A 22,151-nucleotide genomic window follows, 5' to 3' on the forward strand; every position below is an offset into this window, starting at 1 on the left:
ACAATTAAACATAGCCCCATGTAACATCGGGGGGGAGACAGTAGAACACCATGTCTGGAAAGGCATCCAGGGCTCGCGCCAAGGCGGACAGGTTCCGATTCTGTGCCTAGGTATCCCCGCATCACATGTAAAAATTGACTCCGGGTTTCGGCAACCCGCTTCGACACGATCGTCAACAATCCGATGTTAGTGTAATTAATAGCGGTTGCTCGAGTTGAATATGGCTTGCTCGTGTGTGAATAAAACCTGTTCCAGCATTCGTCAATTTCGTGATTTCCGTGTGGTTCCAAAGCGTTAAGCGGAAATTTTGCTCCCTTCTCCCCCCCCCCCACCCCCCCCCCAACCCCCTTTTGTGGTTCGATTATTCGTGTCACCATGGATTCCCACGAGGACAGCAATCACAGCTACAGCCAGTTCGCCTGCATTGGCGCCGGCTTCTCAGGTATCGGCCTTGGCGCGACCCTGAAGCGATGGTACGGCATCAGCGACATCCGCTTCTTCGAGCGACACGACCAGCTCGGCGGCACCTGGTACATCAACCAGTACCCAGGTGCTGCCTGTGACGTGCCCAGCGCGCTGTACAGCTACTCCTTCGAGCCAAACCCCAACTGGTCTCGCGTGCTCCCCTCCCACGACGAGCTCTGGGCATACCAGCGCCGCGTGGCCGACAAATACGGCCTGATCCCCAACATGACCTTTGGCGTCGTTGTCCAGCGCTGCGAATGGGTCGAGTCCAAGAAACGCTGGCGCCTGCACGTCCACCACTCCAAGACCGACAGCGTCTTCACCCACGAGTGCCAATTCCTCTTTTCCGGCACCGGCCAACTCGTCCAGCCCCGCGACCTCGACGTGCCGGGCGTCGACACGTTCAAGGGCGCCATCTTCCACTCCTCGCGCTGGCGGCACGACGTAGACCTGACGGGAAAACGCGTGGTCGTCATCGGCAACGGCTGCACCGGCGCCCAGATCGTGCCCTCCATCGTCGGCAAGACGGCGCACCTGACCCAGATTGTCCGGTCCAAGCACTGGATCCTCCCCGCCATCGATGGGAAGCGCACCGACGCGATGCGTATGTTGTTCAAGTACATCCCGGGGAGCATGGCGCTGCAGCGCCTGGTGGTGTTTTTGGTGGCCGAGAACGACCTGCGCGGGTTCCCGATGACCAAGTCGGGCGCGCGGTTCCGGCGGAAGAAGCGCGAGGGGGCAGAGAGGTACATGCGGGCGACGGCGCCGGAGAAGTACCATGATTTGCTGATCCCGGATTTCGAGGTCGGGTGCAAACGACGTATCTTCGATTCTGGGTACCTGGAATGCTTGCACGCGGAGAATCTGACGCTGACGGGCGATCAGGCCATCGAGGTCACGCCCGAGGGGGTGCGGACGGAGAAGGGGTTCATCGAGGCCGACGTCATCGTGCTTGCAAATGGGTTTGTGACCAACTCGTTCCTAGGTGACGTTGAGGTCCAAGGCCTGACGGAGACGTTGGCTCAGCACTGGGAGAAGTTTGGTGGTGCAGAGGCGTACAATTGCTCGGCCATGAGCGGGTTTCCCAATTTCTTCTTGCTGTTCGGTGGGTCGATCTCAACTCTGTCCGGAACTAATCAGGGACTAACTCGCTGTGCTCGACGATTAGGACCGAATGCGGCTACGGGGCACACATCCGCCATTATGGCCGCCGAGAATTCCATTAACTATGCTCTTCGCGTGATCAAGCCCGTCCTCGATGGGAAGGCGAGCGCCGTAGATCTCCGGCTCGAGGCAGAGCAGCACTACGTGGACCAGATCCAGGACGATTTGCAGAAGACGGTGTGGAACTCGGGATGCCAGAGCTGGTACGTCGAGGAGAATGAGCAAGGACGCAAGTGGAATGCTATGAGTTACCCGTACTCGCAGGCCTATTATTGGTACAGGAGCCTGTTCCCTGTCTGGCGAGATTGGGAGTTCTATGTGAGTCAAGTGGGTCAAGTGAGCCAAACAAGGAAGAGAAGGCACCCTAACTCGAGCTTAGGAGCCGACGACACGCAAACCATCGAGTCTCTGCCGCAGGATTTTCAGAACGATATTCTTTAAGAGAGGCATCTTCACCGCAGGTATCCTATCCTACCTCGCCTGGAGACACCAGTGGGATATCCGAAGACTTGCTCTCCTGTTGGTACACCGGCTGAAGACGCTCTTGGGTATGTCTCGTGTGCAATGGTGACCCCCAGTGTGCATAGTCTGTGTCAGGCTACTACTGTTGTATTTTAGTTAGAATTAATTAGTAGACTTCTGCAATTTCTCTCTAACCGCAGACTTGGGAGCCAAATGCATCCACACTTTATCGCCATCATCTCCTTCCATGGCCTCTTGCAGTCCCACAAGTTTGCGCTTGCACTTGTCCCTCTCCTTCTTCCGCATAACCCAGGTACGCAGACGGATACAGGATTCCTTCGGGATCTTCAGTCTCGCCGCCACCCATTTCTTCTTTGGCCTGTGCTCAAGCGTTATGCATCCCCCTGAATCCGCATCCGAGAGCGTAGACCCAACCCAAGGGCTTCCAAATTCCACCTGCTCTGGAGGCAATACTAGCTTCAGGAACTCAAGACATAGTCCAACTGTCATATACACGCCCCGTCTGGAGTTCACCGTCGTCTTCATGACAATGGACAGAAGCCTGGGGTACAAGAGCGCAAAGTCCGTCTGGGAGAGATGTGCCGACCCGCGGAGAGTAAGCATCCAAACCGGCTGGTTCCCGTCGCGGGCCTCCCGGCAGATCTTCTGAAGAGTCGTGAAGTTGTCTTCCCAGTACATGAATGCCTCGGAGCCGATCGCCAATAGCGGTTTGTACCGTTGGGCGGCGTCCTGTTTGCGCTGTGGAATCGCGACGCCCCAAGCATCGAGGAGGATCCCTCGACCGATGCAGGGGAACTGGCTATCGCGTCTGAGCACCTGAACTGTCGTGGCGCCGCCAAACGAGTGCCCCATCATGGTGATATCATGCAAGTTCATTCTTCCTCTCCAAGTCGTCCAGTCAATGCCATCAAGCCCGTGCGAGCTAGATCCAACGTTGCCCTTTCTGCGTAAGTTACGTCCCGCGATTTCCTCTCCGCCTCCATCGTTGATGAGCTGAAGGATATAGATGACTTCCTCGATCTCCTCGAGCCGCATGTCGATCTGCGCTGACCGTAGCTCCATGTCTACGCCGCGGTCGTTGTTTGGTGCAGTGTCTCTTGGGTTGCCTTCGGGGAAGAGGTAGTCCACGACGTAATAGTTCCTAGCCCTCTGCTTCTGCACCTTCCGACTGCCCGGATCCACACCCGACTCTCCAGGATCTGACGGTGCCGATGGCGACGCCGTTGGCCTTGCCACGTTGACATAGGTGCGCGCACAACTTCCGTCCCGGTGTTCCGGGGCAATAACCACGAATCCCGAGCTTGCCAGCTCACCGCATACTGCGCTACATACTGTTCTAGACCCTCCGAGGCCGTGACTGAAGATGACAACCGGAAATGGACAGCCTTCTCCGTTGCCTTGTCTCGTCCCTGATGAAGTGTGATCATTGCTCTCCGCGCAACCCACGGTATGCTTCTGCGCGAGTTGGGCGTTCCGTACAGCCGGCATTTTCGTGAACATAGATGTGCTGGCCAAAAACGTCGTGACTGGAAGATTGGGGACGTTGAAGAACTTGGCATACCCTTTGCATGTCTGCACTCTCGGGCGGGGAAGCCACGGGAGTCTTGTCTCGACGAATTGATCCCCAGTCCTGAGATCGCACGGGTAGTAGACACAGAACAATGCCGTGTCTAGTCGGAGAGCCGGCTTGCCGTGTCGTTCGACTTGCGGGAATGCGCGCGGTTGCCTTACGGCGAGCTCAATCTCCATGCAACTAACGCTGTACTTCCCTGTGTATGGCGGAAGGGTCGGCACGAAATGTTCTCGAAACAGCCTGGGAGGTTGGGGAGGCAGTGACGGTTTGTCCTGATTGCCCGTGGTTTTGTTCATCCTGCCTGTGTAAAATGGAGCTGAAACACCACTTGGTCCAGCCAGGAAAACATTCTTTGGCCGGTTGAAGAAAGAGCGTATTCCATCAAGCAATGCTTTGGTTGAGTAATAGAGCTGAGAGATTAGCAATAGTTAATTCCCATGTAGGAGCATGTCCCTGGTTTGAGGCTTCCGACTCCTCGGGATATGTATGTCGTCATCAGGTGGATGGGTTTAATGACCTAGTTGTGTCTCCGCTAATCACGTCCTAGTCTGGGGAACGGCGGAATATTCTAATGGCCCACGCACCACGCACCACACGCCAGCACCCGAGTAATTGGCGAGGCCTACGCCCACGGCGCGATGCGCGGAGAGGCAGGGCATATGCTTACGGACGGATCAAAACCACTGCGATTGTAAATAATTACTACCAACCCCCGAAGATCGATTCCCTTAACCAGTCCTACTTAGTCAACAACGGCGCGGCAACATACAGCTGATCAAACCTTTTTTCCAGCAATAGCGGCATCTTGGCCATCTTCGCTAGCGCAGCATCCCAACCAAAGGCGACAGCCCACGTCGCCACAAAAGTCGTCTGAACACCGTCCTTCTCCTCCTCTCGCTCACCCTCCTCCTCTTCATCCTTCCCCCCTAACGCGGCGGCGGCATCGCTATCCCAATTGGGTGTCTCCCACATTCTATGCACCTCGTCCCACTGGGCCTTACCCTCCTGAGGCTGCGCACCCACCCACTCCTCGCTTGCCGGCACGGGGACGGGGAATTTTCTCACAGCGTCAAGATCCTCCAGGTTGGCATCCAAGATGATGAATGTGGGCAGCTTGTCCTCGGACATGAAGGGCGGCGGGCCGGTCAGCAGCACGCCCATCATCAGCCTTATACCGCCGTCTGAGGTGTCGAGCAGCTCGCTAATGTTGTTACCGCTCTTGGAGGGGTCGGAGCGGTCGTTATCTGTAGGCATACACCCACATTTGTTAGCGTTTTCTGCTTACCCAACTCGATTTAGAAGTGAGTGGGCGAACACGGGGGAGAAAAAAAGGTTACGCAAGGGAAACAGAAAGAATAATCTAGTCTTACACTTAGCCCACAACCCCGTCGGGACCGACTTGACAAACTTCTCCATAGGCCACACCTTGGGCGGCTCATGACTGTCCTCCTGCGTGATCGAGATCTTGACGCTCGAATCAAGAGCATCCGTCAGATGCATCGGTTTGGCGTAGATGGTTTCATCCGTATACTCGACAGTCGCGATGGGTTTATCTTTCTCGTCGACCTGCTCCGCTTTTGCTATGGCTATCTTGCACCCGACCACAAACGAGAAGGTTCCACCCCGCACCGTCCACGTCTGGTTGTGGTCTCGCTCGGGCTTGTCGGTGTCGTTCATCAGGCCGGATTGCGCGAGAAACGTGTGGCCTTCGTCTTTTTTCGGGGGGTCATCCTCGCCTTCTTCCTCTGCCTCTGCGGCTTGTGGTAATAGGGGCTGGTCGTCATCGTCGAGTTCAATGACCCGGGACCTCTCGAACTCTGCCAGGGCCTTGGGGGCGGTAGCGGCGGCGGCGGTGGTCTTGGTCTGTTTGCTACTGGCTTGCAATACCAGATGGTAAAACTCCAGTAGTGAGGCGGGAGGTTTATCGTCCCCAGCGCTGCCAAAGTTGATGTCGAATTTGGCCACCTTGATATCGACATGCACTCGCCCGGCCATTGGCGGACCCCAGAGTGTCAGGTCGGCGCCCACTTCCACCGAGATATGGATGTGAATGAAGAGGACATCCAGGTTGAACCGGACACCAACGCTGATTCCGGCCTCGGCAAGGAAGTGGAACGGCTTGTAGTTGATCAAGAAGTCGGCGAACGCATCAAACCACGCCTCGATCGGTCCCGCGTGGAAGGCAGCATGCAATCTCCCGCCGCCCATGCACGCCTTGGGTGTGATGGCAAAGTACGCCTGTCCGGTGATGGACAAGTTACTTCCCAGACTCCAGCTGATGGCCAGACGTGGGGGGTTGGGATACCCAGCCGGCACCGCGAACGCCTGGTGGTACCCTCCCAGGGTAAACACGAAATCCCCAATCAGCGACCGGTCGGCGTGGGGGGCATCAAACCAATAGTACAGTGCAGACCCGCCCGTCAGATGGCAGTTGGGATCCAGAATGTAGGAATTGGGAGACAACTGGGCCTCTGCCTTGAGCGTGCCATAATCTAGATCGATCACCACCGCAATTCCCAGTTCGACGTGGGCGAACTTGACTTTGGACGCCGAGGTGGGAATGTCGGCCAGCGCAACAGCGAACAGGCCCATTTTGATCGACTGGCCAAACTGGATCACAGCCACCGCATCGAGCGAGATCATCTGGAAGGCATCAATCTTCATGCCCGCCGCGGCCCAATACGTGTCGTCCAGCGGCTTGAACCACCCGTCCGCCTTTGGACTCGTGAGTCTCTCCAGCGTCGTCAGGGCGCTTTCGGTGGCTCCCGCCAGGCTAGTGGATTTGACAAAGGGGAAATTGACGACCTGGTCGGCCGTGGGTACGCGAACCTCGGATTTGTAACCGAACCCGCCCGTCACTCCTGATATCTCGGCAAATTCGAGTGTGACAAGCGGGCCATCGAGTCGGGCGAATACGAACACCGACTTGAATCTCTTATTGGGGTCTGTCGATCCCTCGGGAAGGGCGTCGCCGTAGAATCCGGCTGCTTGGAGTTGATAGGGCACCCATCCGATAATGAGGCCGCCGGCGTAGTAGTCGAGATTCTCGGACTTTCCATGTCTGATGATGCCGGCGATAGTCAGCGGGGGTTTTTCAAAGGACGCAGACAGGCCCTCGAGGCTCGGGAGTAACATCGTGATCCCGTCGAGATGGAGTGAGGTGATCTGCAGGTTGATGCTGAAGCCGATGAGGGAGAAGCCCAGGGGGCCGAGCTCGAAGGTGGCTGTGAACTGGATGTGGAGGGTCTTGTCGGCATATTTGAGACCGATGTTGCTGATGGCCAGCGGGCCGGATTTCTTTTTGAACGGGGCCGAGGAGCTGTTCCCGTCCGAGTCAGGCTTTGGTGGGCCCTCTGCCTCCAAGTCGTCGTCGTCTTGTTCTTCTTCTTCTTCTTCTCCAGCGAGCGTGAGTGCCTTGGCTTGCTTCGGTGGCTTGGGTTGCTGCTGCGGCTGAGACTTCTTAAAGTCGTAGTCCAAGACGCAAGTCCGGACGCCCTGTTGGTCCTTGGTGATGATGGCGAAATGGGATCCCGCAGAGATGAGCACGTCCTTGGGGGCCGGGCTCTGGAACTTGTCTTTGGGTACTAGCGGGTGGTCGGTCAGGGTCTTGTTGAGGTCATCGATCTCTTGACGGGTCAACCCTGGGGATGCCTTGTTGAGGCCGGTCCCGTCCTGTACCCACATCAGGTACATCTCGTCGAAGGGCTGTGTGAGGTCGCCGATCAGGGGTAAATCGACTTCCGGCAGGCCGACGAGAGCAAACTTGACGAAGCGCTTCGAGGGTATCTTGGCGTCCCACTCGGCCAGATGGATCTGCGCGAAAGTGAGTTCTAGTTCTCCGACCTGGATAGAGGACATGAACTGGAACACCCCTTCCGCCCCGGGGGATTTCTCGACATCTAACTTGATGCCGCCCGGACTGTCCTTGGCGCTGATCTTGGTGTCCGCCAGGAACGTTGGTAAGTCCAGGTCGTCGTCGCCGAGAATGTCCGACAGGACAGATCCGATGGTGGCCTCCTTGTCCTGTGGCTGGAGAGTTGCGGTAAAACTCCATGGCTTCTGATTCTCGTAATGGAAATCAAGCTGAAGAGCCAAACCGCCGACGAGAATCAGGCCGTCAAACTTGAAGTAGGTCCCGACAGCTTTCCCCTGGACCTCTGACGAACCCGTGTACTTGTAGTCCAGAGTCAGGTGGTCGATGACAAGAGAATCAATCAGAGGGATCACATGATCGACCGAGTCCGGGTCGAAGAACTCGCAGAGAGTGGAAGCGTAGAGGCTTTGGAGCGAAGCCTTTAGCTCCCACGTCTTATCGCCGGAGCTGTAGTCCAAGGAGCCTGTGAGAATGGCCGACTCGGGGTGTTTGGAGGTCTTGCTCGGGATCAAGACAGACGTGATGCCTAGGCTGAGCTTGAAGTCCTTCTGGCTGCCCCAGCTGTACGAAGCAGACAGGTCGATCCTTCCGAGGTCGATCTGGGGGACAGTAGACTCCTTTTCGCCTGTGGTAGAATCCTTGGACTGAAGGGTGGCTTGGATGGCGAACTGGGATTGTGAGAGGTAGATGCTGGCCTTGGTGACCTGGGTGGGCACATTGGCAGGTAGAGTATCGACTTTCTGACCAGGAATCAATGTGACCACGTCGAGTGCGGTTGCCGGGGTATTCGTGACTGGCAGTAAGTCGGATGCCGCCCGGTAGTTGGGGTTGAGAACGCGGGCATCGTCAGAGTTGAACCCTGAGCCAAGTCAGCATCGTTCTGTTCCGTGCAGGGAAAAAAAGGGCGGGAAGATGGGGGGCGGTTAGAAACTCACAGTTCCAGAAACTGCCACTGATGGTTCCCAGCGTGCCCATGCCCGCCGACCAGTTGTATGAGACTAAAAACGCCACTCGCTGGCTCTGGTCGCTCCCCTGACCAAAGGTGCCAGACACCTCGATATCGAGGCTCACGCCCGCAATCTTGGGCGAAGATCCTGAGGCATCTACAGCAACCTTCAACCGGCGGAGGAAGATGTGGTCCTTGAAGAGATTATCGCTGGCTAGGACATTCTCGACAGAGTCTACGCCCGACCCCTGAGGCAGCAGACCAATCAGCCAGCCGATGATTCCCGTCAAACCATCTTTAGACTCGGGCTTTATTTTGAACGTCAGTTCGTAATTGTTCTTCGAGATCTGGAGAGCGAGGAGCATCTTGACGGGATCCCCGGACGGGGGCTGGACCGAACAGTCGATCTCGATTTCGATTTCGCCAGTCGCGACGGGTTGGGCTCCCTTGTTGGTTCCCACAAGCACCATCGTCTTCTTGCAGGCGATGCTCACGCCTTGAAAGTCAAGCCCCGGGAGAAAAGCCCTCAGCGCTTCTTCCAACACCTCGGCCCCATCAATATCGAATTGGAGCCGCATGGTGGTCTTCAGCTGCAGATCTGGACTGAACCACAGGGCGTTTCGCTTCTCACCCGCGTTGTCAAGCTTGAGCGTGACGCCCAGTCCAGCCAGGCCTTTGATCGGTAGAGATTTGCCAAGGGTGTCCAGACCAGCGAATGTGTAAAGATTGCCAACCGTCGATTTCAAGTTGTTGGGAGTCGCCTCGGGGTCGAGACCAAGGTACAGCGGCGTGCCGTCGTCCGTCATTCCGGGACTTGGGACAAGCGAGCTACTATCCAGCGTTCTGGTGCCGAACGCAAACTTGATAGCATCGGCGCTGGAGCTAAAGGTGACATCCCAGGGGACTTTGAGGCGGAACTCGAATGACTGGATGTTCAGATCTTTCGCGTTGTCGTATGTCACCGAGACCTGGCCACTGGGGTCCCAGTTGGTCATCCATGTGTCCCACCTGTCGGTGGCATCCAAAGATGCAGATATTCCGGACGGCTCTGCGCTGAGAATAATGCCTTGGTCCGGAAGGAGGAAGAGAAAATTGTCAACATTCTTGGGCGACGGCGAGAGGACATGGACATTGCCCCCAGACGATTTACCGGTTTTGCTTGAGTAGATGTAGTACTTGTCTCCTGAGTTGGTTGCCGCTACCGTTCCCTCTGGTCTTCGACCCGGGATGACCGCCACCAGGCGGCGTTGATAAGGGGTGATTTCGACCATGACAGCAACGAGCAACCCGATATCTACCCCAGGTCTAGGAAGGGGAGCAAGAAGCAAGGGCCAAGAAATGAGAGGGTTTGGGTTCGTTGTCTCAAAAACGCGGTGTCAACATTGAGGGCTCTGGCGGTTTGTCACGAGCAACGCTGATGGTGGGGCCGTCCACTCTTCCCGGACGGGAAGCTTCATCAACCACTGTTCGACTTCCAAGTACTACAATGAAAAGAGGGGTTCGGAATGTTGTGCGTCTGCCGACTCCGTTCTCGGGGTGGAAGATGGCGGGGTTGGTTCGTGTATAATTACGCTGTGGTAGTGAGCCAAGCCAGCCACAGGCCAGCGCAAGTCCTCGTGGTCGTCCTCTTGGTCATCTTCGTAGTTGTCACCGAGCGGTTCGACAGACAGTTTAGGCAGGGATAGCCGCCCTTCGCTGCACGGAGAAGAGCTGAATCGCATGCACATGTTGATAGAATCATCACGGCTGCAGCTACTATGTAACCCTGGGTGAGATAAACAAACACCCCTAGCCATGGGTTGAGTACATATGCATTATCTTCTGCATATCGCTGTAATGAAGGACATGGTAATTCAGGAGGGGGCGTGTGCATTAAAACCACTAAGAAAGCGTAACCGTTATTTGACGTGCAGCCTACTGCAGTTTCAGCTCGCCTCTTGCAGTCAGCCCTGGAGATCACCAACGCCGTGTTTGTGTGCCCGCGCGTCGTCATCTCGGCTTTCCCCGCAATCGCGACACGCAACCGGAGCGACATCCAACCGATGTACTCGCTGGTCCATCCCAGGCAACGGCCCGAACCGACAAACCTAAATTATAATAGGCCAGAACCTAGTCATAAGATCACCGCTTATGCCTCGAAATTTACCGAGCCTGCAATGTTACCCAACCACTTCTTCCTCCGCGCTCAGCCAGCCTGCGATGATGAGTTTTTCCTCATTCGAAACTCTTTGCAGGTCATGCAGAGAACAGCTGTGTGACATAGCAATAAGGGCCGAAGAATGATGCAAGCAGAGGGTGATTGGATGCCATGCAAGTAATATCGACTGACGTATCGAGTGGGGAAAGGATGAAGTAAGGAACAATTGTGTGTGGCCTGGACTGCAACCATCTCGGGCATTCGGGATATCCTGGTGCGGCCATACCCCCCATCCCATGCCCCCGTTACCGCTGTTGATTGACTTTGTTTATCACAGCTCACGGTGAGCTGTAATTACTGTTTACTTTATCCGCTGTGGTTTGGGAGGACTCGCCCTGACACCTGACCCCTGACTCATTCTACTCGGTACCCCTCCCCTCCCGTCTTGCCCAGGCTTGCTTGCAACATCTTCTTGCTTCGTGATAGCATAGCATCTACACACCATGGCAGATTCGTTGCTTCTTGTGCCGGTACAGTTGCAGGCGTTCGTTCTGAACCCGGCGGTGTGCAACACTGGACAGGATGGCGACGATGGGGCCCGCATCGTTCCAATCACCCAGCCAAACTACACCTTCCTTCGTCTGGACAACTTTGTTCTTCAAAGCGATGTAATGAACCATGCAGACATGCACAACTCTGCCCCAGCGGACAAAAACTCGCGCATGACAGATCTGGGGGCGAGACCAGACCCTGCTCCTCGTCGAAACCGCCATGGAGTTTACATCCACTGGATCTTGCCCCAGGTCTACCGCACGGGTGTGACCTCGGCCGACTCGGTGCCAGAGAATCGGCGAGACCATGAGCGGCTCCAACGCGGATTGCCACCAAGGGACAAGAATCTGAAGACCGCCGAGTCCAGCAACACGCCCGAATTCCTCCAGCCCCCGACTAGATGGATTGTTGTGCGCAAGCTGGACCTGGATAGTATTTCCCCAGAATCTGCCAAATCCAGCTTCAAGGAGTACCAGGCTTGGGTGATCGAAAGCGACTACCGTTGGAAGCTGGACTGCATTCCGGCCGACTACGACCTCGAGGTTGACGTCTCCCCGTTTGTCGTCGGGGTGGCCGATGGACACGATGGACGGGATGCCAACATTGTGCAGCAAGCCGAGGTGTTCGTCGGGAGGAAGACACCCCTCGAGAAGTGGACCTCGGGCCAGGAAAAGGGAACCGCGTACATCGACAACATGAGTCTACTCCGCAGCAACAACCAACTGTTCGCCGATTTCCAGCTGCACAACTCCAATGTCTTCAGCATCTTGGACAACTTCCAGTATGACGGGCCCGACGGGTCACCACTCTACCTGGACCACGCCAATGCGAGCTACTACCTCTTTGGCTGGCACAAAGACAATGTCACAGATCCTCTCTATGACGAGTCCCGGCAGTTTACCCACTCGCAGAAGCTCGATGGTCTGTTCATGACGCTCGTCGACAGCGGCATCTCGGAGGTTACCGATGCATGGCTCAAGTCGTCAGATCCGGCACGCCTGTGTTGCCACGGCGCCATTTACGACGTGAAGTGGGACCACAGCTCGAAGCCCAAGTCGGTCCCAGCGGACGACTATGCTGCAAGAATCAAGAACCATGAAGTTGCCGCCCTTTCCATCGGTACGACGCCAATGGATGCCCTGCTCACCTACTGCAAGGCACGCGAAGGGCACGAAGAGGGTCTGATAGCCAAGTTGGAAGAGGACATTCTGGCCATCGACTCGCTACTGCACGCCCGAGACGACGGTGTCGAGGGACAGCGCGAGGCCAAGGACACGGTGTATAACTGGAATTTCTCCCGCGCCAAGGGGGGCACACACTTCTTCCTCGGCGGCGAAGACTCAACTGGAAGGCCAACGAAGCCCAATGATGATTCCATCGGGGCCCTGGAGGAGATCAACCAGCTCCAACAGCTGCTCGATGGCTGCGACCGCCTGGCTCGTCAGCGTCGCTGGGACATGTTTTCCCTCTGGTGGAAATACGTCAGTGACGTGTCCAACAAGGATCGGCCGAGCAAGAACCCGACGTACAACAGCCAAGCCACCGACCTCGCCACGCGAATTAGCCAGATGCAGTCCTTCATCGTCACCCTGCGCCGGCAGATAGAAGATAAGAGGCAGCAGAACACCCCCCTAGCCACCTCAAAGACCGGCACCCTGCCCTTCTTTTATCGGGCCCGCGATCCTACCTTGCTCGTCGGTGGCGTCGAGTCAGGATGGCCCGCTGATTTCTCCAACAATGTCTCGGTTCGACTACCCGTGCAGACAGTCGTATCAGACCACGTCCCTGACGAATTGAATCAGCTGGGGCTAGACATTCAGAAGGCGTTCCCCGATACCCTCCCTCTCAAGGAGGTCGCTAGCCTTCTTGGCGAATTCTTTGCCCTGCTCCCTGAGCAGCAGCCCTCCAAGGATCCCCCGAAAGAACATGCGTATCCCCAATTCCACGACTCACCCGGCGGCGAGGCCACACTGCGAGATGAGTGGGGTGATCGGCAGCCGTGGTTCCCGCTCTACGTCGAGTGGGAAGCAGAATACACCCACGTCCCCTTCGAGTGGTGGGCCCTGGACGAACAAGCATCCCGGCTATCGGACAATAAGCTCGTCCGGTATGGCGTCGAGGTCCCGAGTGGAAAGCCTCTATGGGAGGAGATTGCGAAGCGCCTGCAGTCCCCAAACACGAAGGAGCCTCCCGACACCCGGATCCTTTCGGGGCGGGTCCTTATCCTACCCCAGCCAAGTTTCTCCCTTGCCGCCAAGGTGAGGCAGCTGTTTTCCGACACGCCTCCGAAGATTCTCAATGAGTACCTCTCTGAAGATGAGCGCAAAAACCTACTGGACCACATCAACGAGCTGTCATACTTGTCTTGTCCGCTGTCGGGACTCACCGAGGGCCTGCTCACACTCAACCAGGGCACGCATGTAAAACCCGAGTACAAAGAGGTGGCGCGGGACGGGGACAAGGTCACGGCGGTCGGGGCGGCGCAGTTTAACCAGGCCGGGCTTACAAAGGAGAACATCGAGCTTATCGCCGGCAATTCCGCGTTTACACCCTTTGCGGCGTCGGCGAGCTTTGCCAACGACAAGTATTGCCCGTTCAAGCCGGCCACGCACGGTCAGATGAGGTAATTATTGACCCTCAACCTCCCTCCCCTCTTTCCCTTTTTACAAGTCAATTAATACTTAACATGTGGTCCAGATTCCGGAAGCTCAACATCATCGACAAGTTCGGCCAGGCGGTAGTCGCCATAGATCCGCAGCCACGCCTGGAAGGTCACCCACCTCTGTACCCCTGCATCAGCGACTTTTACGAGCCGCAGGGGGTCCAGGTGGGTGATGAGAAGGTCGCCAACACGGTAATTCAGAACAACGGTGGCGCGTGCGAGTTCATCCAGCTGCCCCCTCAGATCAATCAGAACGCACGGCTCAACGCAGAGTTTATCACCACGACCGCCCTCCCTGCTCCTACTCCTGCACCCCCCACATCCACCGGGAAACCAAAGGCAAAGGAAACGCAGTCACCGCCATACTGGCGCCCTACGACGGAGTGGGAGAGTCCCATCTGGGGGTGGATCGTAACCAACTACGCGGACTACGGCATCCAGCTCTTCCTCAAGGACGGCACCTTTTACGGCGAGGTTCGCATCGGGGGACCCAACGGGGCACTCGAATCACCCAAGTGGTCTCCGTTCGAACCTCCCAAGCCTTCCCCCACAACAACATCGAATGATCTTGCCAGGCTCGACGCCCTGATCCAGCGCCTCAGGCAGCCAGACTACCTCAAGGGGTTCTGGTCGATGCTAACCATGGCCCTGGACAGCTTGCCCCCTGCTCCAAGCTCCTACGCCCAGTTTCTTGGTTCGGTCGTCGGCAAGCCCCTGGCATTGGTAAACACCGGCTGGTCGCTCGAACTGGACTCCCCGCCGCTCACCAACCAATCAACCCGCTCCAAGATCTCTACCCCCGAGCGGCAGCTCATCGACCCCTCCAATCCCGACGACGGATACATCTTTCATGTCAAACTTGGCGACAAAGAACGCGAGTACGACGGCCTGGTAGGGTACTTTGACGGCTACTCCCAGCCTGACCCTGAATCCGGCGAAGAACTCGCGTACGACTTCGTCAAGACCTACTTCGTCTCCAAGAACAACGAATTCAAGAACCTCATTCCAATCGCCAAGGACAACTACCCCACCTTCAAGCCCTACTATGTTCCCCCCTTCCCCGAGGACGATCCCCCCAATTATTCGGGGCTCGTATCCCCGCGGTCGTATGCAGACCAACACAACTCCCAGCTGGGCCTACACGTGTTCGGAGCCATTGTCGACCCTTTCACCGCCATCCATGCATATTCCTCTTTTCTCCCGGCCACGGCGCTGGCGTTGAGATCGTGGACCTGGCAAGACGCGCTGAACAACATGGTCGCCTTCCTCCACGCCGGTCCGCTCACTCTGATCGACGACGTCAAGGGCTACGACCCCTCTAGGAAACTGACGGCCGATATCGCAAAGGAGAGACCCCCGGTGAATGTGGGGTTGCCGGCGCTGGCTGCGGGCGATTGGAACTGGTTGCAGCCGTATGTTGATCCGACGCCGCCCCAGGACCAGGGAAAAGAAGAAGAAGACGTGCCGGTACCGGTGTACAATGCGTACGGGATTGAGAAGAAGGGGAATCTGTTGAGTCCGGGGTTCCAGAACGCGCCGTACACGGCTGTGGAGGGGTTCTTACAGTTGAGGAGGCCGATCATGACGGAGGATCCCAAGACGGATGATGACGGTGACAATGGGGAGTAATGAGCCGAGACTTTCTGAAATTGGAGGAATTGGAGTTGCTATATAACGGCTTTCAGACACGCGTGATGCAAGACAACGTTTTGGCCTCCACGCCCGTGCCCCTTTTCAGAGATTCAGGGGATTCAGGGGTCGAGTTGCGTTACCTGTCCGGCCATGTTGGTCATCTATAACTTTCAGTCAGTTTATCCGATACTGAATAATTTTGTATTTATTTGTCATGCGTAAACTACCTCCATGTGGATATGGCAATCTGCGCAAAGTAAGGGCCACTGATTACATCACATTTGAAGCTGCATCTTGGTTATCACCCAGCGGCGGAAGAGATCAGGGCAACCAAAGTAGCAAACAAAGTAGCATTAACACGACAGCACTGTCCAGCATTGAGCGAGACACTAGTTTGGCCCCGTGTGTCTCCAGGATGCACAGCCCAAGCTATGGACGGACGAACTAGACAATAGACAAATAACGGTAAAGACCGTACTCTCGGCTGCCAGAATGCGAACCCCCGTCTCCCCACACACACATGTCTCAAGACACAAAGAAAGTGGGTGCCACTAATAGGGGACAATACCACGGTGGCTCCCTATGTGCGCTTGTCAACTATGTGTTGGAACTTGTACTTGGTGTCTCCCTGGGCGGTATAGAAGATGTGGTTGCCGTTGGCGGCTGGCACGATGGCGATCTGGCTCGCGTCGTCGACCGAGGCGTGCGCCGAAGCAACGGGCGAGGACGATCCCCAGCTACCGCCGGTCTTGGTGATGACGCGGAGCTGGTTGCTGCCGTCGATGTAGTAGAGGTAGACCTTGCCGTCGACGATGGTAGCCGCCAGCGGAGTGTTCGGCTTGGCGTCGCCCGAGTTGACGAGTTCGGTGTCTGCCCAAGCCCCCCAATTGTTTAGCAAATCATTTATTTGTCTTGGGAGAGAAGATGGATGGCAGGACTACCGCTTACCGCTAACGCTCTCGGTATTGGGAGAGTACTCGTGCAGTCTCACCGGCTTGTGGGCCTGGTAGAGGATGTAGCGGTTATCCTGCTCTGCGACGTAGTAGGCAGCGAGGGAGCTCCCGGGCAGGATTCTGACCGTGTTTTCATAGCTGCCAGGAGAATCCTCGCCGAGGGTGATCTCATTGATGGTCGTGGTATTGAAATCGGTGCCACTGGGTTAATTTGTTTGTCAGTATTATTTTCTGTTCTTGGACTCTCATTGTCAGGTGTGGGCTCACGTCAGGTAGAAGATATAGGCAGTGCTGTCCGAAGAGGTGCTGGCAATGGTCAGGTTGCTGACCTCGGTCGCGGAAATGGGCTTGTAGACGGGGCTGATGATGGAGACATCGTTCTGGGTCGGGTCGCAGCCGCAGTTCTCATGCGAAACCGTCGTTTCTTTCGGCTTGGCAGTGAAACCGACGACAATATTGACGCCCGTCAAATCGGTGCTGGTGATCTGCGAGGGATTGACGATGAGGCCAGGCTGGTCAGTGTCGGAGGGCACGAAGGTCTCAGTCTCGTCAACGGTCTTTGACTCATCACGAAGCTGAATGCCGAGGTTCTTGGTGTTGGTGTTATAGAACAGATGAATCCGCTTGCTCGCGGGAGCGTTGGGGTTGATGATGGCGGCTGCTCCAGGCATGGTGATGATAGTTGTTTGGGTGGATTTGGAAGTGTTGATATGGGGAAATGGAGATGTTGGGATAAGGTGCTGGTTGAGTGCTTGCTTGTTGTGGGGGCGGCTGGGCTGTGAGTCTCGTTCAGAGAGTCGATGGCGCTGAATTTATATCCACGGAGACGGAGAATCCCAGACACAATTCAAAATTCCAAGAGCTTCCATGGTATCCCAAGACTCGACATCTCTCGCCAGCATTGTTGATGAGGTAGCCGGTGGCGCAAGAGCTGATGTGCATGTGTAACTGCTCATCGACCTAGCTGTTGCCGCAGCGAAAGCGGATTCATCATGATTGGGAGAGCCGAGTCGGCATGGCAGCCACTCGTTGTCGTAAAGCGGAGGATCCTTTGTCTGACATGTCCTCCTCCCTCGCCTAGCCTTCGACGAAGGGACGACGAAGGGAAGTGATCGGCTTGGGGGACCCCGCACCGGTGTTCTCCACGAGTTGCAGAGGATATGGCAACAATTGGGCTGGGATCTGCAAAAAAAGCCTCGAGCCGAGGGTGGTTCAGCTCTCTTGGAAGCCAATCTTGCATGTAGGCTTTACCAATTCCATTTATGAATGCATCGTAATCATCACATGCGACTCCTTGGTGCTCGAGGTTTTGAATGGCGATAAACATGCTCGAGTTGACGATATGGCGATTGGATGCGCGTTGTCGCGCGATCGACGGTTACTAGCGCAACTATTGGGATTTATGCATGCATATTCAGACGCATTTGACAGATGCATGCTCGACTTTCCACGCACACAAGCATGTCAAGCGTGGGTGCGGGGTTGCTGTCAAATGTGGTTCTATGTACTGTACCTACTGTACATGCGTTTGTACGTACCTGGTGACGGGACAGACTGGAGGGAGAGGTGAATGTATAAACATGGCTTGGATATGGGCCGAGGGGTGACATTATCACGCATGGGACCTTTGCCAAGTAATTAATAATTATGCACCTACGTGAACATGTTGCAAACACGCCCCCTGAATTCCCCTCCTCTTCTTCCCCCTCCCTCTCCGCCGTGGAGTCCTGCTGGTTCACTAGTAAACCTTTCCGATGCCGATGCCAGACGAAGCTTAGTAGCTGAGACTGAACCGGATCTCTTTTGTGACTGATTCCTAGCATGCAAAACGAGGAGAAAGTTGAACGCTCATGAGATCTTTTGGTCCGAAGGCTCATCCACCGCCCCCGCCTCCTAGCCAGCCGTCCAGAATCGGGAAAAAAAACACTGACTTTCTTCTGCTTTTTTGTTCTGTCCCATCATGGCCATCTTCACTGGGGGCAAGAGTCGGGCAATCAACTCCCCCCGCCATCTGACCCTCCGTCATGCCCGCCGGAAAGTCACCCTCAGTAAAATCGCACACGGTCTCCTCGGTGCCGAAGAAGATGACCAGCCTACCTTGAATCCCGGCGAGGAGAAGCTCAACTCCTTCTGGGCTCCCGGGCTCGAGGCCGGCCCGAAGCACACCGTACTGGCCACGCAGACCGTTAAAGCACCAGGAGGTGGCAATGATCTTGTGCTCGTCTCGGAGCAAGACTTCTTTGTCGACGCGCCCCAGTTCTCCCTGCCCGAGGGATCAGTCTACTCCACTTACCCTCCGTCTGGATATCCCGACGACCATCGTATCCTTCCCCATGTCGTGCTCAGCGACCCTCATCTGCCCTGGGAGAGACGGGGCAGTCCCAAGGACGACGACAGAGGAGACAAGCGCAACAAGGTGCCATGGCTGACCCTCTTCACCTTCACCCAGGACGAACTCAAGCTCGCCCCCGACGCTCTGGGTGGCATGCAGTTCAAGCAGACACCGACTCTGGCCGTCAACATGGCGGTGGGAGACCTCTGGAAGATCAGCACTGCCGCCACTCCCATCACCCCCGAGCTGGGGCCCGAGAGCATTAAAGATGCCAAGGGCGATTTCATCTTCATCAAGCCCGATCTGTTCAAGAGCATGTTCTCCACCTTTGACGAAAACAACAAGCGGCTTGTCCCGGCATCGCCAGACACGACCAAATACAAGTACCTCGCCCATGTGCGCAACATCAACACCACGGGCATGGCCGTGGCTGGCAAGGAGGATGTCGGCATCTTCTCCGTCGTGGTGGGGAGCCGTGCTGGGCCTCTTGAGAACGAAACGCCAGTCTCCGTGTCGGTCCATCTCGTCTCCATAGAGGGAGTGGAGGGCATGGAGGGCTTTCCCGATGACAAGAACTTTGTGGCCCTGTGTTCCCTCCACAGCTGGAACTACACCGTCAACCCGCCCAACATGCTCAACGTCTACGACGCGTTTGTCAACCTCGGGAAGACATTGGATGTCCTCCGCGCCCCTGACCCGATCATCAACCCTCTCCTTGCCTTGCCCGACAAGGTGCCAAGGCGCCTCGCTCAGCGTCTCCAGGACGGGTACACGCTTGTCAAGTACCGAGTCCAGACAGGAGAGCAGGTGGCGGCGCTCTATCGCGGCCCTTTCACGCCGACGTTTGTTGCACGTCTCCCAAACCGCGACAGATGCTCCAACTCGGGCCAGGATCTCCAGATCCTCGATCGACAGGTAGGCATCATGGATGTGAGCTACTCGGTCGCGTGGCAAGTTGGGCGCGTTCTGGCCCTGGGAGACCAGGGGTTCGCTGCGGCTTTGGCTCGGTTGCGCACGGCGATCCAGCATCGCGCCATGAAGGAGTCCAAGATCAACATCATCCTATCTGTGGGCGGCAAGTCGAGCTTCCGCAGCCGAGCCGACATTCTCGAGGATCTCAAGAGTACAGTAGGCCATCTGGACCGTATCCATCTCGGCGACGGCGGTCGTGGTTTTATGCCCCGTCCGCCCAGGAAGAGGTGGCTCCGGCCGCGCCTGGCGAAAAGTCAGTACCCGTCGCTAGGGTTCAACTCGATCCAGATCAAGGACCAGTATCTCTTCCAAGCCACCCGGGCGGCGCACGACCTCGCCATGGCCAAAGACGGGACCATCTACGACGAGACCAACGATCCAGTCTCGACGGACTGGATGCAGGTGCTGGCATGGGTGATGGACCGCATGTTCTTGTCCGGTGTGCCCGCGCATTATCTGATCAGCGACCCAAGCCACTTGCAACACGAGAGCCTTCGCTTCTTCTACATCGACCCCAACTGGGTGGATGCCCTGATCGACGGGGCGCTTAGTCTGGCCAACCACATGGGCGAAGACCGCGACCGCGTGGCCATCAAGAGCGCCATCAACACCTTCATCCATCATACGCCCGAGCATCAGACCCATTCGCCCCAGATCCCCACCTACGGCTTCTATCTCAGGTCCGACCTTGTGACCATGTTCCCCGACCTCAAGGTGACTACAGTCCCCGAGCCGCCCGAGGGGACAATTCCCGACAGGGCTCCGCTGCTGAGGCACGAGATTGTAGCCGACGGAGTCATGATGGGCATGCTGGACAGGCTACCTGGCTCGACGGATTTTACCGGTCTGCGATTCACTCAGCCTCCGCACCAACAGAGGTTTGCCGTTGGACACGGTCTGACCAAGGACAACGTGGGCATCGATATTCAGAAGGAGTACACCGTCGACCAGGCCTCTCGAGAAACGGATCCGCTCCGGCACAAGCCTCTTGTGTCGATCGACATGAAGTCGAGCGATGCCAGCAATTTCTTCGTCTGGAGCACCGACCCTTCCACCCAACTGAACGACCTGCGCGTCATTCGGCTGCCCTTTTTCGCCGAGCAGCAGTTGTCTATCTTGAGGGAGAAGATGGACAAAAAGTACTTTGACGACGACACACCCAACTCAGCGTTGATGGCCATGCAGCTCAACGACCCCTTTTACAGCCTCACCATCAGCGCCCAAGATCAGGCCGCGTCAGCAATATTTGCGAAGCTGGTGGATGAGAGCAAAGGACCTCGGAGTCTCAGGCTCATGAATCCCTCGCGTGTCCGCCGACTTGTTGAGGAGGATGACGACGATGACAGCGATCAAGATGATGATGACGAGTCCGCCGGAGAGAGTACACCTGCCGAAGAGGAGGCTGAAGTGGTGCCCAACGCCGCCCTCTTCCAGCGACACGACTCTTACCAACCGCTCTCGCACGTCCTTCAATCCAACCTCGCCCCTCACGTCCGCTCCATCCCCATTTACGAACCCTCTCACCCGGGCATGCTTCCCCCTTCTGGAATCAACCCCCCAGGGCGAGATTTCGTAGCACGCCCCATCAAAACCATTTACATCCCCCAGGGTTCCGACCCCGCCGGACCGCCCGTGTACGACTGCAGCGTGTACACCACGGGGTTTTCCTCAGTGCAGACCTCCTCCTCCCCCAACACCGCCGTGGCCCAGGACATAGTCTTCTCGGTGCAGGTATCCAACACGGAGCACAGCGACTACCGGCTGATGGAGTTCCAGATCATCGTCCCCCTGGGCCCGGCAGACGACCCCAACAGCCATCGTCTGTTCGGGGCCTACGACGGGCCGGGCCCGCGCATGCTGAGCAACCTGCGGTTCGCCGTGCTGTCCGCCCTGGGGGACATGGACGGGGTGCCGTGCCTGATCCTGCGCCTGCTGCCGCGCAGCGCCAAGGGGTGGACGTTTCTTAGGGCGGTCAGGGAGATGAGTTTTCTGCTGTGCTTGGCGCTGCCGAATAGCACGTTTGGGGGGGAGGACAGGACGCTGTTGACGCTGTACACGGCGGCGTATTACAAGTATGTCAACGAGACGGTGCCGAGGGAGGGGCAGTTTATTGTTTCGCTGCGCAAGAGCGGCAGTGGGGGTTGACTTGGGAGTTGGTATGCTACGGATGATCTTGCGTGAGGTGGTTTTGGGGGGGGGAGGGGGGGTTGTTAGTGCCTTTGAGGGTGTCTAGGTCGTGCAGTCTTCAAGTCATTCACGCTGGTCTTTGTCATCGAGATTGTGGAAATTTTCGTAGATCAGTACGTAAATAAGTATTCTCAAAGAGGTGCTCCTGGCGCTAGTGCTACTGCTAAGTTCAAAAACTATTGGGATCTAGATCGACGTCTTCGACGTAGTTGTTGATCC

The 22,151-nt window shown here is 56.6% G+C and overlaps 6 protein-coding genes across 6 annotated transcripts; 3 read left to right on the forward strand and 3 right to left on the reverse strand.

The window, feature by feature from the left end:
• Positions 1-353: 353 nt before the first annotated feature.
• On the forward strand, positions 354-2,326 carry QBC33DRAFT_548897 (uncharacterized protein). The gene is made up of 3 exons (XM_060428913.1): positions 354-1,570; positions 1,634-1,947; positions 2,009-2,326. The coding sequence occupies exons 1-3, from the start codon at positions 376-378 to the stop codon at positions 2,198-2,200; spliced, it is 1,701 nt and encodes a 566-aa protein (XP_060279872.1). The 5' UTR covers positions 354-375; the 3' UTR covers positions 2,201-2,326.
• Positions 2,110-4,154, reverse strand: QBC33DRAFT_479098 (platelet-activating factor acetylhydrolase). Its single transcript, XM_060425308.1, has one exon. It carries the CDS (start codon positions 3,979-3,981, stop codon positions 2,254-2,256), a length of 1,728 nt encoding a protein of 575 aa, XP_060279873.1. The 5' UTR covers positions 3,982-4,154; the 3' UTR covers positions 2,110-2,253.
• A 151-nt stretch (positions 4,155-4,305) lies between these two features.
• On the reverse strand, positions 4,306-10,232 carry QBC33DRAFT_622639 (uncharacterized protein; the record flags this gene model as incomplete). Its single annotated transcript, XM_060432850.1, has 5 exons — positions 4,306-4,929; positions 5,056-8,418; positions 8,495-9,799; positions 9,887-9,968; positions 10,077-10,232. 5 exons carry the CDS (start codon positions 10,230-10,232, stop codon positions 4,424-4,426), a joined length of 5,412 nt encoding a protein of 1,803 aa, XP_060279874.1. The 3' UTR covers positions 4,306-4,423.
• Positions 10,233-10,847: 615 nt separating this feature from the next.
• QBC33DRAFT_596810 (uncharacterized protein) lies at positions 10,848-15,485 on the forward strand (the record flags this gene model as incomplete). Its single annotated transcript, XM_060431898.1, has 7 exons — positions 10,848-12,975; positions 13,018-13,047; positions 13,090-13,314; positions 13,345-13,452; positions 13,486-13,665; positions 13,705-13,817; positions 13,892-15,485. The coding sequence occupies exons 1-7, from the start codon at positions 11,146-11,148 to the stop codon at positions 15,483-15,485; spliced, it is 4,080 nt and encodes a 1,359-aa protein (XP_060279875.1). The 5' UTR covers positions 10,848-11,145.
• A 520-nt stretch (positions 15,486-16,005) lies between these two features.
• On the reverse strand, positions 16,006-17,252 carry QBC33DRAFT_213285 (uncharacterized protein). The gene is made up of 3 exons (XM_060422692.1): positions 16,709-17,252; positions 16,437-16,642; positions 16,006-16,358 (listed from the first exon to the last, which is right to left on the reverse strand). The coding sequence occupies exons 1-3, from the start codon at positions 17,110-17,112 to the stop codon at positions 16,069-16,071; spliced, it is 900 nt and encodes a 299-aa protein (XP_060279876.1). The 5' UTR covers positions 17,113-17,252; the 3' UTR covers positions 16,006-16,068.
• A 1,149-nt stretch (positions 17,253-18,401) lies between these two features.
• Positions 18,402-22,141, forward strand: QBC33DRAFT_596819 (uncharacterized protein; the record flags this gene model as incomplete). Its single annotated transcript, XM_060431899.1, has 3 exons — positions 18,402-21,879; positions 21,979-22,045; positions 22,123-22,141. 3 exons carry the CDS (start codon positions 18,402-18,404, stop codon positions 22,139-22,141), a joined length of 3,564 nt encoding a protein of 1,187 aa, XP_060279877.1.
• Positions 22,142-22,151: the final 10 nt, after the last annotated feature.

Source organism: Phialemonium atrogriseum (genome assembly GCF_030411735.1).
Source record: "Phialemonium atrogriseum strain 8032-3 unplaced genomic scaffold QBC33scaffold_29, whole genome shotgun sequence".
NCBI lineage: Eukaryota > Fungi > Ascomycota > Sordariomycetes > Cephalothecales > Cephalothecaceae > Phialemonium > Phialemonium atrogriseum.